This window comes from Trachemys scripta, chromosome 2 (genome assembly GCF_013100865.1).
Source record: "Trachemys scripta elegans isolate TJP31775 chromosome 2, CAS_Tse_1.0, whole genome shotgun sequence".
Classification (NCBI taxonomy): Eukaryota; Metazoa; Chordata; order Testudines; family Emydidae; genus Trachemys; species Trachemys scripta.
In genome coordinates this window covers 282,133,293-282,148,798 of record NC_048299.1, presented here as the reverse complement: position 1 = coordinate 282,148,798, position 15,506 = coordinate 282,133,293, and the positions used below count along the sequence as shown (strand labels likewise).

The 15,506-nt window shown below is 52.2% G+C and overlaps 1 protein-coding gene across 1 annotated transcript in view; it reads right to left on the bottom strand.

Annotated features, from left to right (window-relative positions):
- Nucleotides 1-233: 233 nt before the first annotated feature.
- The window catches only part of NRBP2 (nuclear receptor binding protein 2), a gene marked incomplete in the record, with an annotated part of 68,564 nt that continues 53,291 nt past the window's right edge, over nt 234-15,506 (bottom strand). Inside the window, 8 exon segments of the mRNA XM_034763807.1 lie at nt 234-2,258; nt 3,623-3,678; nt 4,686-4,749; nt 7,395-7,448; nt 10,949-11,084; nt 11,627-11,677; nt 11,876-11,978; nt 12,216-12,348. Coding sequence (XP_034619698.1) covers nt 2,190-2,258; nt 3,623-3,678; nt 4,686-4,749; nt 7,395-7,448; nt 10,949-11,084; nt 11,627-11,677; nt 11,876-11,978; nt 12,216-12,348 — 666 coding nt within the window.

Genomic DNA, 15,506 nt, shown 5'->3' with positions numbered 1-15,506 from the left:
CTTGTGAATCCTGGGATAGTGTTCATGTGAGCATGAAATAAAATAAATTGGCAAGCATGTTAGTGTCTAACAGCAGATGCAAAAGACTGGCAGACAGACGAACACGGCTGCTGCTCTGAAACTAGGCAGTAGACTGGGACTCCGTTTTTGTATTCTCCATACAGAATTGGAAGCTTTCCCTTCTGGACGTGTGCCTTTTCACACTTACAGAATGAGATACAGGCTCACAAAGGTGAATCACATAGCATTGTATTTAAAGAGTGTGAGGCGCTCAGATACTAGGTGGATGGGGGCCATATAAGTACCTAAGACATCAATTATAAGCCCTTCGGCTTGTTTTGCACTGGATTTTTTTAATAAGTTCTTCCGCCAGAAAAAAATTCTTTGCAGGAGGCGGGGGGGGTGTTTTGAGGAAAAAACCACAACAATCCTTGGTGCTGAGCAGACAGACTGCAGTGTTGTGTTTTGTTTTACCAGCTGGAGCTCTTTCAGGGTGTGGGGCTGCATTCCTCAACCTCAGATCGTCCTTGCCTAATGCATCATGTACTCTAGGAATTGTGTAGAGGTTAGCTAACGAATACACCACTGCAGAACACAGCAAAGGCACTGGGAGGAAAATTCTCTAGAGAAATCGAGCTCTGACTTGTTGGTTATACAAAGAAATCAGCAAGGGGAAAACCTAGGAGCTGAACTAGAGCAAATTGCTCCATCGGGGACATGAAACAAGCACAGCACAAAGCAAGCTTTCAGCATTTCCATAGACTCAAGCCCAGACTTGTCCTGGCATAAGCAGAAAGAGTGAAGCCCACTGACCAAGCATTAGGAGAATGTTTCTCCACCTAATTCGTTCAGCATTTCAGTGTACCTGACTGTGGATAAGCCAATTGGACATGGAGGAAGCTACTTTACCCCTTCTTTGTGTAATGGGGAGAGTAAACAATCCACAAAGACTCCAAATGGGTCACTCAGTTATCATGTTTTGTGATGGGGTTTGTTCTTTTCAATCAATTTATTGAAATGTCTGTATCTGCAAAGTTAGCACAATATCAGCACAACTTGGAAAACCCACATAATTAAACAGCCAGGACAGCTTAGCAAAGCAGCTTAGCACGGCAAACTGAGCACACCATGATAAAATCTGTGCTGCGTGGCAAAGTGTACACAGCCAGAACTAGACAAGGAATCAGGCACCGTGTAAGAAAGTCAGCATAGCATGACACAGTCAGTGCAGCGTGGCTCGTATGGCCTAGTGTGAACAGTACACTCAGAGCAGCGAGGTGCAGGCAGAGCAGCATGGCACAGCCATTGATACACAATTCCTATTTGCATAATACACCAATCTTGAACCTGACAAATCAGCAGCTATATTTGCCCCCACTCTCCCGTCTAATGATGGAAATTCCACCTTTCACTTTGTCTCTTAGCCTTCCAAAAATTCACTAACTGAAATGACAGAGGCTGTGCTCAGCACCAGTGGTGGTTCTGTTGGTCCATATTTTATGAACCACCTGATGGTTCAGGATTCCTGCAATTTCTTCCCATGCCCTGTCAGTCAAGCTCACAATGTCCTCCCCTCAGCCTAGCAGAGGGAGTCCAGTTCTTATGATAAGGCATCACAATGGCTCCTTTGCCCTGGGGGACTCCAGCAGAGCAGGAGGGATCAGGCCTGGAAAAGGGGTGGAATACGGCAGACAGGAAACTGCTCAAGATCCTCCCAAACCTGCACTCTTTCCCTCCCTGCTGTGACCATTTCCAGCCGAGGAAGCGAAATGATGGCCCACAGCGATCTGCTCCCAGAGGTAAATTTAGCAGTTGTGGGCTCTTGCAGCAGCTTTGCATCTTCAAAAACCCTGCAACCAGAAGCTTCCTGCATGATCCTCCACTCCTAAAACCACCTCACCGCTCGCCTTGGCCTCCTTCAGAAGTGGAGGCTGGAGAGCACTTTCTTGGTGGGATCCTGGTAACAACGACGCATGTCAAAGGCCTCATGTTTGCTGGTCCTTTCTCTTCTTGCCATTTTCTTTCTGAATCACAGGCTGGATGGACAGTAGAGATACAGCCAGGAACAAATGGCAAGGTCACCTCTGCAGCGGAAAGCCTGATCAAGAGCCCCACAGTTCCTTCTGGCCTGGAACAGTTCCCATCCTCCTTTGGGGGGCACCTCTCTGCCCAGAACTCATCGGGGTGACTCACAAGGGAGGAGACCGGTGCTTGTGAAAAGCATTTTCTAGGAAGTTGGCCAGCATTTCACAGTCATCCTAGGAGAAAGGAATCAGCAGGTTAATTAGGCTTGGTGTAGCTGAGAGCACTCCCCACATCTAATCCTCACTATCACCTCTCATGTCTCTACGGTAGCAAGGAGAAGAGGAGACCTGGTGAGCATGACTGCAGATGTACAGGGCTGTGGAGATCCAGAGAGGCAAAAGTAAGGTAAGCAGAGCAACTGATGCTGTAGAGGGGTCACTGGATTGCCAGGAGCCTCGTGGTAACATTCTCCTACCCAAGTGAAGGAAGGATTCGTTAATTTCCCTGCCACGGAGGGTCACACACACCACGACACCCACAAAATCACCGGCTTCTGAAAGACTTTTCTCTCTGCTTCTTAACAGAAAATTGTTTGACTTTCAAATCAACAGATTGTACCAGGAGCCACATATTTTCCAGAAATGCTCTACGGGAGGGGACTCCTGTTCTCTCCCAAATCTTCCCCATTCATTTTGGCAGATGACCTCTGTTCTATATGGTCCATATGCTCAGGAGGCCGTCCAGGAACGAAGTATAAATGCACCATCTTGCAAGTGGCCAGCAGGTAAAGCTGTTTGTCAAAGGAGCTGACTAACTGCTTGGGTAGGGTCAGGATTCAGATTGAGGAATTCTCCCAGACTTCACTTACGGTTTCCAAATTCCCAACTCATGGGCAAAACGCGACACCATTTTCTGGCAAAAATAAGTGTGTCTGCTTCCTCCTAGCCAGGCTTCCTGCAGGCTGCTCTGCTACTCGAAGCATCTGCATCCCCCTGGCTCTGGACTGCTGAACTAGCTGGGCCCTCCCTAGCTCTGGGGCCACTGAAGAGAAATGTGCTGTGCACAAGTTTGATGGTGAGGGAATTGATTCCATCTTCTGGCCAGGTAGAAAGCTGCAGTGTAGGTCAGTGACTGCTGTCTGGGGCAGCAGCAGGCACGGGGGCTTCTCTGGGGGAGGCAGGAGGTGGCAGAGAGTCTCATCTGGGCTCTTTGATCTAGGCAGCTCTTCTGGTTTCATACTCCAGAATCATTTTTAAATTTGGTCCCACTCACTGGGTGACTCATGCCATGATAATATGGCTACTCCTGTCATTGGAGCAGCCTGGAGCCAGGCCTGAGCAAAGCAGATAGGCAAAGAGTGACAGCATGGTAAAAAGTAGGGGGTTCATCATGCAACCATAAACTGGCCCCGTCTGACCCTGGTCAGTCATAAGAACAAGCTTGCTTAAATGGGAAAATAAGTGAGTGGACTGCCCAGGTCATGCCCCTGAGGCCTAGGGTGTTGTGGAGAATTAGAGAGTCCTGTGTTAATATATTGGCAGCAGATCCCTGCCCGAGTGAGCCGTGCAAATTCTAAAGGATGGGGGAGGAGGCTCACCTCATGGATGAATCCGTAGTGCACCAGCTCTGAGGCCAAGCCCTTGGAACTGTCAGCTGCAGAAACAGGGTTAACAGTGAGAACAGGAAATTCCTGCCGCTCGCGTTCCCTCCAGAGAGCACCTCTCCTGGCACACAGCCCAGCTGGAAGCTTTTGCAGACGCATTTGGCTTTGGGGACACAGATGGAGTGAGCCTAGGGCTGGCTGAGCACCAGCCCATGCGACTATGGGGCAGACAGAGTGTGTAGGTGAGCACTGAGTGGGCCTCATGCCAAGTGCCGGGTGGAATGAGCTTTGCAAGGTTCCACTCCCAGACCAGGCAAAGTGTGGCCATCTCAGCAGAACGCTGACATTCTTGGCTCAGAAACCAAAAGGGGCCTTTTAGGATACCAAGCCCTGTGCAGAGAGATCCCTGGCTCTGGGTTTTTCAGATGTCTGTGAGGCCAGATAAAGAACTCTGACTCCAGGGCGCTCGATAAGGATGGCTGCACTTTCCTCCAGAGGGCTCCTGTCTTCCCCATGAGTCGGGCTGGGACTGGGCATGCTCTGAAGAGAACCACCTCTGGGCTCTGCAGCAGAGCCAGGCTGAATGGCTGGGAACTTTCACACCATACAAGGGCAGCTCATCACTCAGCCATGGACTTTCCCCCTTTACTAAAGCTGCAGAAAAAGGCTGCTGTCTCAGGGGAGAAACTACCTACTTCCTCTTCTCTTGACAGGTGAGACAGTATTGGGGTGCAGAGATGAAATTCTGATCAGGATAATGTGAATGTTCCTAACGGCCATTCCACTCTGCTCCCAAAGGCTGTGAGCCTGGACACCCACTGCTCTGGGGACACAAGTGGGCAGGACCCTGCACCTGGCTGGCAGGGTTCAGGCTGCCTCCTCCAGTGCAGAGAGGAAAGGAAACCAGGTTGTAAACAGACTGAGCTCTTTGGAGTAAGGACCACGTCCTCCTGTAAGTCCGAGCATGGCCTTGGGCCATGGGGCCCAACCCTGCTCAGGGCCCTCAGGCACAACTACTAGATCAATAATAGGACATGATAATTATAAATAAACCTACTTGGCAGCAGGTCGTAGCTTAACTGTCGGTGCAGCTTGTCCTCCAGGATTAGCAAGAGCGTGAGCTGCAGCAGGAAGAGAGAGTGTATTAGAAAAGAGCATCAGCTTCTCCTTAGGAAACAAACGTGCAGCTCCTTCAGCCAGCACCAGAGGCTGCTGGGAGAAACAGGTAGTGCTGGTGCAGGAGATCGCGGGCAGCCGGTCAGACATGCCCTTTGAAGGCCCTGCCTGGAATGAATGTGCCTTTTCCTCTATCACAGCTAAAATGTTACATTACACTGGGAGAAGGGTAGGGTCGGAGACACCCCCCCCAGTGCAACAATCCCAAGTCTTTCCCTCTCCGACCTCGCTGCAGGCTGCAGTGAGTGCTCTGGGAGTTCCTCACAGAGGATAAAGGGCTCAGGATCCCTCCAAGGATCCACCCGGAGAATGTTAGCTGAACAGAACAAGTCCTAGTGTCATTATTGTCCTTGCAATGATTAAAGAGCCACAGATCAAAAACTCCAGATCCTGGATACAGCTCCCTCTTTCTAAAGGGGACCCCTCAAGCCACGATCCTGTCCCTTTGGAATCACAGAACCCCCAAGAGATGAACAAGGGATCCCAAGCACACTTGCACCAGAGCAGAGGAGTTTTCCCCCTACTGTTACTCACACCTTCTTGTCAACTATTTGAAATGGGCCATCCTGATTATCACTATAAAAGTTTTTTTTTCTCCTGCTGATAATAGCCCACCCTTAATCGATTAGTCTCATTAGAGTTGGTATGGCAACCCCCATTTTTTCATGTTCTCTGTATCTATCTATCTTCCTACTGTATTTTCCACTGCATGCATCTGATGTAGTGGGCTTCAGCCCACGAAAGCTTACGCTCAAATAAATTTGTTAGTCTCTAAGGTGCCACAAGGACTCCTTGTTGTTTTTGCTGATACAGGCTAACATAGCTACCACTCTGAAATTAGCCCGTGTGACTACATAACCTGGCCGAGCAGAACAGAGAGATGCTGCAGCCAGTGTCAGACCTATGACAATTACTGATTTATACAGCACCATGGGGGCACCCAGCCCCCACAAAACACATGAAGTCCCTAAGCTCTGTTTGCCAGAAGCTGGGAATGGACAACAGGGGATGGATCACTTGATGATTCCCTGTTCTGTTCATTCCCTCTGGGGCACCTGGCACTGGCCACTGTCAGAAGACAGGATACTAGGCTAGATGGACCTTTGGTCTGATCCAGTGTGACCGTTCTTATGGCGGCAAGGGCCATACCCCTAAGGAGCTTACAGTCAGCTTTGGAGAAACACCAGGAAGCTGCAAGCACCAGGTGTGGGAGGCCACAGACAGGAGAGAAGCAACAGAAAGAGACACAGGTCTGTGGATTTTGATCCCCTCCCACAGTACATGAGTTTGCACCTCATGTTTGGGTTTGCCCCATTATAGGGAAGGAGCTGCCCACTAAACTCAGAGCTGGCCCAGCTTGGCAGGGTTCAGACCTGGGGTTTGGGTTCAGGCTTGTCTACACAAGAAAGCAGCACTGGTTTAACTGAAGGTGTGACTTTAATCTGATTTAGCTAAACTGATGCTAACCCTGACGTGGGCACTTATTTTGATTTAAGAGCAGCATACTTCAGTTTCTCTTCAGCTCCCAAGAGCGACCACTCAGGGGCTTGCACCAGTTTAACTAAATTGGTTTAAAAATTGCTGAGAGTTAAACCAGTGCAACCTGCTCATCTAGACACGACCGAAGTGATCGCAGTTAATCTTGGGGAAGGCAAGGAAGGTGCAGAGCTGGCACTGGATGCACAGAAGAGGAGTCCTCTCTCAGCACAGGGTGTGGTGTAATGAATTCTCAGGGTCGAGAGCGAGGCAGTGGGCAGAGCACAGGGGGTAACAGCAGGTCTAGGAGGAAGCACAGGCCAAGATGCGAGACCCTGGCGCTACTTTACTAACTTCCAGATGGAGTCTGCTGTATTCACGTTCCTGCTGATCCTGTCCTGGCAGCGCTGCCCACACACAGCAGGACAGTCCCTGCCCCACTGACTAATTCTAGCCAATGCGGCAGTCAGGTTTGCCTGGCCTGATTTAATCCTCCAGTGCTGCTCATTCCTCCTGGCTCCACTGTCTTCAAGGGTTGTATGTTACTGGGGACAGAAGTCTGCTTTACTGATGGTTACTGCTGGGATCACCTCGTTTTGCTTGTTAGGAAACTGGTAATCAGCACTCCATCAGCCTTCACTGCTCTTATTGCATTGCCCCCACCAACAGTGCCAGCGCCACCCCCATATGTCTCTGCTTTTTTCCATGCCGCTTATCCTGGATCATCGTCCCAGAGCTGCCCTCTCCTCTACCTGACCCCACCTGTGCGGTGATGCCTGTAGGAACGCACTCCAGGTCTAGTGGCTAGGCTGACTGCTGTGGGGGAAACTGGTTTTGTATTTATTTATAGAGCTGCAAACATCTCTGTTTGTGTAATTTGTGGCTGTCTCCCTCCCCTCACATCCCACGGCCCAGCTGTCTTCCTAAAAACAGGGAGCTCTTTGGGGCACCCTGCTGGAACTCGCTAGCAGCACCCCGCACAGTGGGCCCCTGCCTGCCACTGTAACAAACGTCCTACCAACCTTTGTTCAAGGGAAAATGGGAAGGACAGACCGAGAGGGTCATGCTCTGGTACTGGCCCAGTGCTGTGAGCTCTGCTGGGCTCATCACTTACATGCCACTGGGCCTTCTCTTCATTCATCTCCATGCTACACTGCATCTGCACCACCTAGGAGAGACCAAGACAAACATCAGTGTGGGAGCAGCATGGGGCATCTGCACTCTCCCCTCCTTCAGCTCTGCCATATCCCTGGCCAAGCAGTTTGACTTCCCCCCCTCCAACTTACATCCCACAACCCCCAACTGCCTATATGCCACCTAAAACCTTCTCCCATTCCCTCCCTCATTTCTGTCCCATAAGAACTACCAGACTGGGCCAGCCCTGGGTCCACGTGAACCAATACCTGTCCCTGCCAGGGGCAGCACTAGCTGATTAAGAGGAAGGTGCTGGAACACTGTGTAGGGGACAGTTATGGAGTAACCTTCCCCTCAAGGGAAATCTCCTCCTATCCCCGTTTGTTAGGGGTTGGCTCCCCCCCCGAAGCAGGAGGGGTTACAGCCCTTCCCAAACTCTTGGTTACATTTTAATATTACAACTCTGGGTGTTCGTGGCCATATACTTTGCCTGCACCTTTCTAATCCTGCTATGCTCTTGGCCTGACTGACACCTGGTGAACGCCAGCATTTATTCTGTACCAGGCCTGGAGCGGAGCAGGGCTGGGGGTTGGGGAAGGGGTGGAGAGGGGCAGGGCTGGGGGCAGGAAGAGGCGAGGCAGGGGTGGAGGTTTGGGGGAAGGGGTGGAGAGGGGCAGGGCCGGGGGCAGGAAGAGGTGAGGCAGGGGTGGAGAGGGGCAGGAAGAGGCGAGGCAGGGCTGGGGGTTTTGGGAAGGGGTGGAGAGGGGCAGGGCCGGGGGCAGGAAGAGGCGAGGCAGGGCTGGGGGTTTGGGGAAGGGGTGGAGAGGGGCAGGGCCAGGGGCAGGAAGAGGGGAGGTGGGGTGGAGGCTTAGGGGAAGGGGTCGGGTGGGGTGGGACCTGGCACGGAGCAGGGGGTTGAGCACCCCTGGGGCCCAGAGGAAACCGGCCCTAGTGAAAGCAGCAATTATTTAGGCTCTAAAACTCTGATTGACTCACCACCTGCAAATTGTTCTAAGCTCTTAATCTTTCCCCTCCCCTGCCTCCTTTCTCAATCGCTGTAGACAACACCTCCATCCTCCCTGTCACTCAAGTCTGTAATGTGGTGTCACCTTCCACTCAGCCCTCCCTCTAGATCCTCACATCCAGGCCGGGTTCTAATCCTGCCACTTCTTTCTGCAAAACACCAGCCTTTCCAGCTGCCTGATGCCCCATTCTCAGGCAGGAAACAATGTTCAGCACCAACTTATCCTCGCGGCGGAATCCCACTCCTGCTAACTGGGGTGACGTGATGGCTGATCTCTCTGACCCACTTTGCTGTGGCAGCTCATGCACTCCGGGACAAGAGCGCTGCTGGCTCCTTAGCAAGCATGGATGGTCCATGCTGCCAGGGAGCTGAAAACGATGTTCTCACACAATGGAAGCATCAGTGGGAAAAAGTCTAACTCCCTAGGGACTTGTCTACACATGCAACACAGCAGTGGTGCAGCTGTGCCACTGTAACACTTCAGTGTAGACTCACTCACAGCCATTAAGAACACGGCTACTGAGATTGTCAGCTCTTTGAGGCAGGGCTGTCTTTCTGGTCTGTGTTTGTGCAGTGCCTAGCACTGTTCACAGGGGCTCGTAAGCAGTATGGCTTTACAAACAATAAGCACAGAAGTCCTCTTCCTGGCTTCTCGTTTTGATTCCCCACTTTGTGTCCCTCCGCTAGCGCCTCTTCCACTTCAAAGACATACACTAAGTGCCTTCACTGTAGAGCAGCGGTGGGCAAACTACGGCCTGGGGGCCGCATCCAGCCCTTCAGATGGTCTAATCCGGCCCTCAAGCTCCCGCCGGGGAGCAGGGTCTGGGGCTTGTCCTGGTCCAGCACTCCAGCCAGGGAGCGGTGTTGGGAGCTTGCCCCGCTCTGTGCGTGCCGCAGCTCCCGGAAGCGGCAGCATGTCCCTCTTTGGCTCCTATGTGTAGGGGGTTCCATACACTGCCCACGGCCCCGCCCCAAGCAGTGCCTCTGCAGCTCCCATTGGCCAGGCACCTGCAGATGGAGCAGCGCGCAGAACCGCCTGGCCGCGCCTCCGCATAGGAGCCAGAGAAGGGCCATGCCGCTGCTTCCAGGAGCTGCTTGAGGTAAGTGCCACCTGGAGCCTGCACCCCTGACCCCTCCCATGCCCCAACCCCCTGCCCTAGCTCCAATCCCCCTCCTGCCCTCCAAACCCCTCGGTCCCAGCCCGGAGCACCCTCCTGCACCCCAAACCCCTCATCCCCATCCCAGAGCCCCCAACCAGAGCCCTAACCCCCACCCCTGCACCCCAACCCCCTGCCCCAGCCCGGAGCCCCCTCCCACATCCTGAATTCCTCATTTCTGGCTCCACCCCAGAGCCCGCTTCCCCAGCCAGAGCCCTCACCCCCTCCCACACCCCAACCCCCAATTTCGTGAGCCTTCATGGCCCGCCATACAATTTCCATACCCAGATGTGGCCCTCAGGACAAAAAGTTTGCCCACCCCTGCTGTAGAGCCTTTGATGGCCTATCCCCGCTTGCCCCATCTTTTTTCATGTACCATAGACATGTCGACTCCTTCATTCATTCAGGAAATGATGCCAGTCTTGATTGTCCATTTTAGAAATTTCCCCACAAGCCAACTCTCATTACATCCCCTGTGCATGGGAGAAGCTCCCCGAAACACCTCTGCAAAGCCACCTCATTGTCCTCTTTCAAATCCCTCCCTAACACTCCCCCTGCTGCCAGGCCCACAGAAACCTCAGCACTGCTTAAGCAGCTGGTGTGCTGTGACCTCTGCTTTTCATCCTGATCTGTATAGTCTCACTGTTTCCTTGTGTCTCCTCTGCCTGTTATATCCACCTACTGTCTACAGTCTTACACTTGGACTGTAAGTATTCTGGGACAGGGACTGTCTCTGTTATATATTTCTACAGCACCCAGGCATCTAGAGCTACCGTAATACAAAGAATAGATAGGAGTGTCTGTAACCGTGCGTCCACTCATGCTTGCCCCCTCCCCTGCTCCCTTCAATTGTTTGCTCTGCCCAGTTGCCAAGACTGTACCTTCCACCAGAGCGCAAGCAGTGTGGGGCAGGGATTTCTCTCCCTCTCTGTGCAGCACCCAACACAACTGGGTCCTGATCTCAGCTGGGGTCTCACTGTAATGTCAGGGTCAAAGAATAATCAATCCCTGCCTCCCATCATGCACTGGGCTTTAGTGCTGTCCATGGACCTACTGGGAAGTGCACCAGAGACCAGCCCCAGCCCAGCCTGGCTGCTCTGACGGGTCAAGGCTGAGAACAAAGTGCATTAACTCGATCCCAAGTGGGGAGCCCACAGCACTCACTGTGGGCACTGGAAACGTCTCTCTCGTGCCTGCAGGAGAACTCATAGCGGGTCTGGGGGGCAATGCCAGACCCATGGGAGGGGAGTCCACAGGGCAAGAGTGCAGCAGAGAAGGGCACTGTCTGCCTAGTTCCAGCAGGGGGTGCTGTCCCCAGGGTGGCATTTGAAATGGTCCCACTTTCGCCCTTACCTTCCTCGTCTCCACATCGAAGGGCTCTGGGGTGGGGGTCTTGGCTTTCTGGGGGTCCTCCTGAGTCTGGGAGAGTGCACGTGGGAGCAGCTGGGGCCTGGTGGCAGCGAAGTTCATCAGGGGATAGATCCCATTCCTGCCACAGAGACACAGTCAGGCGGAACCAGCCATGCCCAGGTCCAGCTAGCAAGGGGCGAGGGAAGGGTCATGGCCCGGGGGAGCTGTGCTCCAGGAGGAGGAGAAGCCAGGCCCTGTTGATGTGGGGGAGGCAGCAGGGCACAAGCCCTTCCCCCCAACTCCAGACATGGCTGCCTTGGGGGCCTGCATGGTTCAGGGGCTGTGAACAGAACGGCCTCCATGGGGAGGGGGACAAATCAGGAACTGACCCAGAAACCACTCAGTAGAAAGGAAACATTTCTGCAAAAGCTTCCCTGCAGTGTTCGTGACACTGGCAGCTCCACGCAGCCCAGGGACGAGGCATTGTCGGGCATCCAGTGGTCAGGACTGAACGAAACCAGCCACCCCATTGGTGCTTGCACTAGAGAGCCTTAGCTCAGGCCTCTGGACGGGCTGAGGCCCTGTCTGTCCGAGCCTCACTGGCAGCATATTATCCACGCATGGAGCTTCTGAACAGGCCTGGCTGAGGGATTCGTGGGACACCACCCAACCCCAGCTCACCTGACATCCTCCAGGAACTTGTCAAGCTCCAGGAAGGAGACTTCTGAGTATCTGGAAGAGAAACAGGAGGGAAGAGGTTACTGGGGACAGCAGGGCAAGGAGGGGCGGAGAGAGGGGCTTGGGGAGAGGTGGGGCAGTGACACTAGGAGCACCAAGCCATCTTTGCTGGGCGTGGAGGTTGCACGGTTTCCTGCCCATCCACATTCCCTGCTGGGGCTGCCCCAAGATCCCCCTCACCAGGGGTCTCACCTCCATTGCACTGCGGGCCGCCCCTCTCGCCGGATCTCCGCCATCACCATGTTCAGGTCCAGCTCCTTCGTCTTCTCCTCCACCACGTTCTCCGGCATCAGGTCTACAGCAAAGCCAAGAGAAGAACCTGTCAGCTGGGAGCTCTGCACAAACTCTCCCCACAGGCAGGGGCCTGAGCCTCCCCTTTCCCCGAGGAGGGCCCAGAGAGTCTCTCCCATGCCCTCAGCTGCACTGGGGCAGGGATTTGGGCGGCTGCCTCTGGTACAGCCCTGCTCAAGGCTCAGTCTAGTGCCAGGGCTCTGTAGCTGAGCGTCCCCGTTCCTCGTCCCCACTCACTCACACTGGTTGTTGATGAAGCAGTGCGCTGCCAGCAGTTTGAGGGAGTGGACCTCAAAGAGCACCTGGTGGAAGAGCAGATTATGGGCTGTCGGCCGCTTGTCTGGGTTGAGGAGCAGGCACCCCAGAATGAAGTCCTGAAAGGCAGGGGGGGGGGGGGGGGGCATGAGCCTGCAGCAATGCAGAGATCTCCCCCCCTGCAGCCCCACCACAGCGCCCGTCCCCTCCTCACGCCCAGGAGAGGCAATGAGTGCCTGTAGTCTGAGGGCTCCAGTAGCCTTGTGCCAATGGGCAGCGTCACCAGAGGGCACTGCAGGGTGCACAGACTTTGGTGCAATGATCGTGGAATTCGTGGTACCCTTTTAAGGGGACAATGCTCCTGGGGGTCCTGTTGCAGCATGAGGCTGGGCTACCAGGAGCACTGGCTCCTAACACTGCTGAGTAATGTGAGGGTGGAGGATGCAGGGGAAATTCAGCAAGGAGACTGGAAAAAGAAGGGGGAGGCGTCTAACAGCCCGTCAGAATCAGCACCCGAGAGCCCTTCCTCTGCGCTCACAGGCTAGGAGGCATCCAGGGGCTGGGGTGAGACACAGCCAGACGGGGGAGCTGGAAATGCTTAATGATGGCCTGCAGAGGGGAAATGCTAGACCCGTGCCCTTTTCTGCTCCTCAGTGGAAAAGAATGGCTGGGGAGGCGCTCTGTGACCTCTCTGCTCTGCTTCTCTCTAGTACCCCTCTCCCCAAAGGTTTGCTGCTTTATCACCATAGAGGAGTCAGGAATGACAGGTCCTGCCTCCTCTGTTTGCTGGAGGACTTCTGGGAAGAGCAGGAGACAGGAGCAGGAGCTCTCAGCCCTCAGTGAGGGAGCATCTGAATAGCTAACGAAGAGCTTTGGATTTAACAGGGGTCAATAAAAGCCAACCAAAAGCACAACCTTAAATTGCCTGGCTGTCCTTCCCCCCAGTTCCTCTGACTCCTCGCCCTTGGGGAGAGTGAAGTCACAGTCCCACCAGCTCCAAAGTCAGACAGGTCAAATTCCAAGCAGGAAAACCAAGCTGATTCTCTATCCATATGGACCACCCCCTTCACAGCCCCTTTCTCCATTAAAAAGGCATAACCGCCAGGTGTTTGTGGCCTTTTCCGGGTCACCTTTAAGAACAGAACAACAGGGCGTGTGCTGTGCCCTGACTTGGACACAGGGATTTAAGGCCTGTCCCCACCCTGAACCTGAAAGAGCAGTGTAAACACTCAGGGGAAAGGCTGGGAGCCCATTACAACTGCACAGGTGCTGCTGCTGTGTCCCGGGGGACTTCTTACTCTGGAATGTTCCAGGATTTTCCTTCCACTACATCCCTGTTAGTACAGAGCAGCCACCTTTGAGTGGGGGCTGCCATTCCACTAGCATAGGGGAAACCCAGCAGAAGTCATAGAGCTCTGAGCCAGAAAAACCCCAATAGATGTCTGAGGGATCCAGGCAGGGATATGAGAAGAGCCATGCTGGGTTAGACAAATAGTCCACCTAGCCCAGTATCCGGTCTCTGATAATGGCTGGTGCTAGATGCTTCTGGCAGTGAAGGTTTAGGGACACCCAGAGCATGGGGTTGCGTCCCTGCCCATCCTGGCTAATAGCCATTGATGGACCTATCCTTCATAAACTTATCTAGTTCTTTTTTGAACCCTGGTATTGTCTTGGCCTTCACAACATCCTCTGGCAAGGAGTTCCACAGCTTGACTGTGTGAAGAAATACTTCCTTTTGTTTGTTTTAAACCTGCTAACTGTTAATTTCCATTGGATGACCCCTGGTTCTTGTGTTATGTGAAGGGGTAAATAATACTTCCTTATTCATTTTCTCTACAGCATTCGTGGTTTATAGAACTCTATCATATCCCCTGTTAATTGTCGCATTTTTAAAATGGAAGTCCCAGTCTTTTTACTCTCTCCTTCTGTAGAAGTTGTTTCATACCCCTAATCATTTTCCTTGTCCTTCTCTGCATTTTTTCCCATTCCAATATATCTTTCTTGAGATGGGGCGACCAGAACTGCATGCAATATAGAAGATGTGGGCATACCATGGATTTATATAGTAGCATTATGATAGTTTCTGTCTTATTATCTATCCCTTTCCTAATGATTCCCAACATTCTTTTCACTTTTTTGACTGCCGCTGCACATTGAGTGGATGATTTCAGAGAGCTATCCACACTGACTCCAAGTTCTCTTTCTTGAGTGATAACAGCTAAATTAGACCCCATCATTTTGTATGTATAGTTGGGATTATTGTTTCCAGTGTGCATTACTTTGCACCTATCAACACTGAATTTCATCTGCCATTTTGTTGCCCAGTCCCCGAGTATCCCTTTTGTGAGATCCCTTTGTAACTCTTCACAGTCAGCTTTGGACTTAACTATCTTGAGTAGTTTTGTATCATCTGCAAATTTTGCCATTTCATTGTTCACCCCCTTTTTCCAGATCATTTATGAATATGTTGAACAGCACCAGTCCCAGTACAGATCCTTGGGGCACCCTGCTATTTACCTCTCTCCATTTTGAAAACTAACCATTCATTCCTACCCTATTTCCTATCTTTCAACCTATTACTGATCCCTGAGAGGACCTTCCCTCTTATCCCATGACTCCTTGCTTTGCTTAGGAGCCTTTAGTGAGGGACCTTGTCAAAGGCTTTCTGAAAGTCCAAGTACACTATATCCACTGGATTCCCCTTGTCCACATGTGTTGAAACCCTCAAAGAATTCTAATAAATTTGTGAGGCATGATTTCCCTTTACAAAAGCCGCGTTGACTCTTCCCCAACATATTGGGTTTATCTACATGTTGTGACAAAGTTCCTCCTTGATCTTGAAAAAAGAAGAACAGGAGTACTTGTGGCACCTTAGAGACTAACAAATTTATTAGAGCATAAGCTTTCGTGGACTACAGAAGAAGTGGGCTGTAGTCCACGAAAGCTTATGCTCTAATAAATTTGTTAGTCTCTAAGGTGCCACAAGTACTCCTGTTCTTCTTTTTTCAAGATCAAGGAGGAACTTTGTCACAACATGTAGATAAACCCAATATGTTGGGGAAGAGTCAACGCGGCTTTTGTAAAGGGAAATCATGCCTCACAAATTTATTAGAATTCTTTGAGGGTTTCAACACATGTGGACAAGGGGAATCCAGTGGATATAGTGTACTTGGACTTTCAGAAAGCCTTTGACAAGGTCCCTCACTAAAGGCTCCTAAGCAAAGCAAGGAGTCATGGGATAAGAGGGAAGGTCCTCTCAGGGATCAGTAATAGGTTG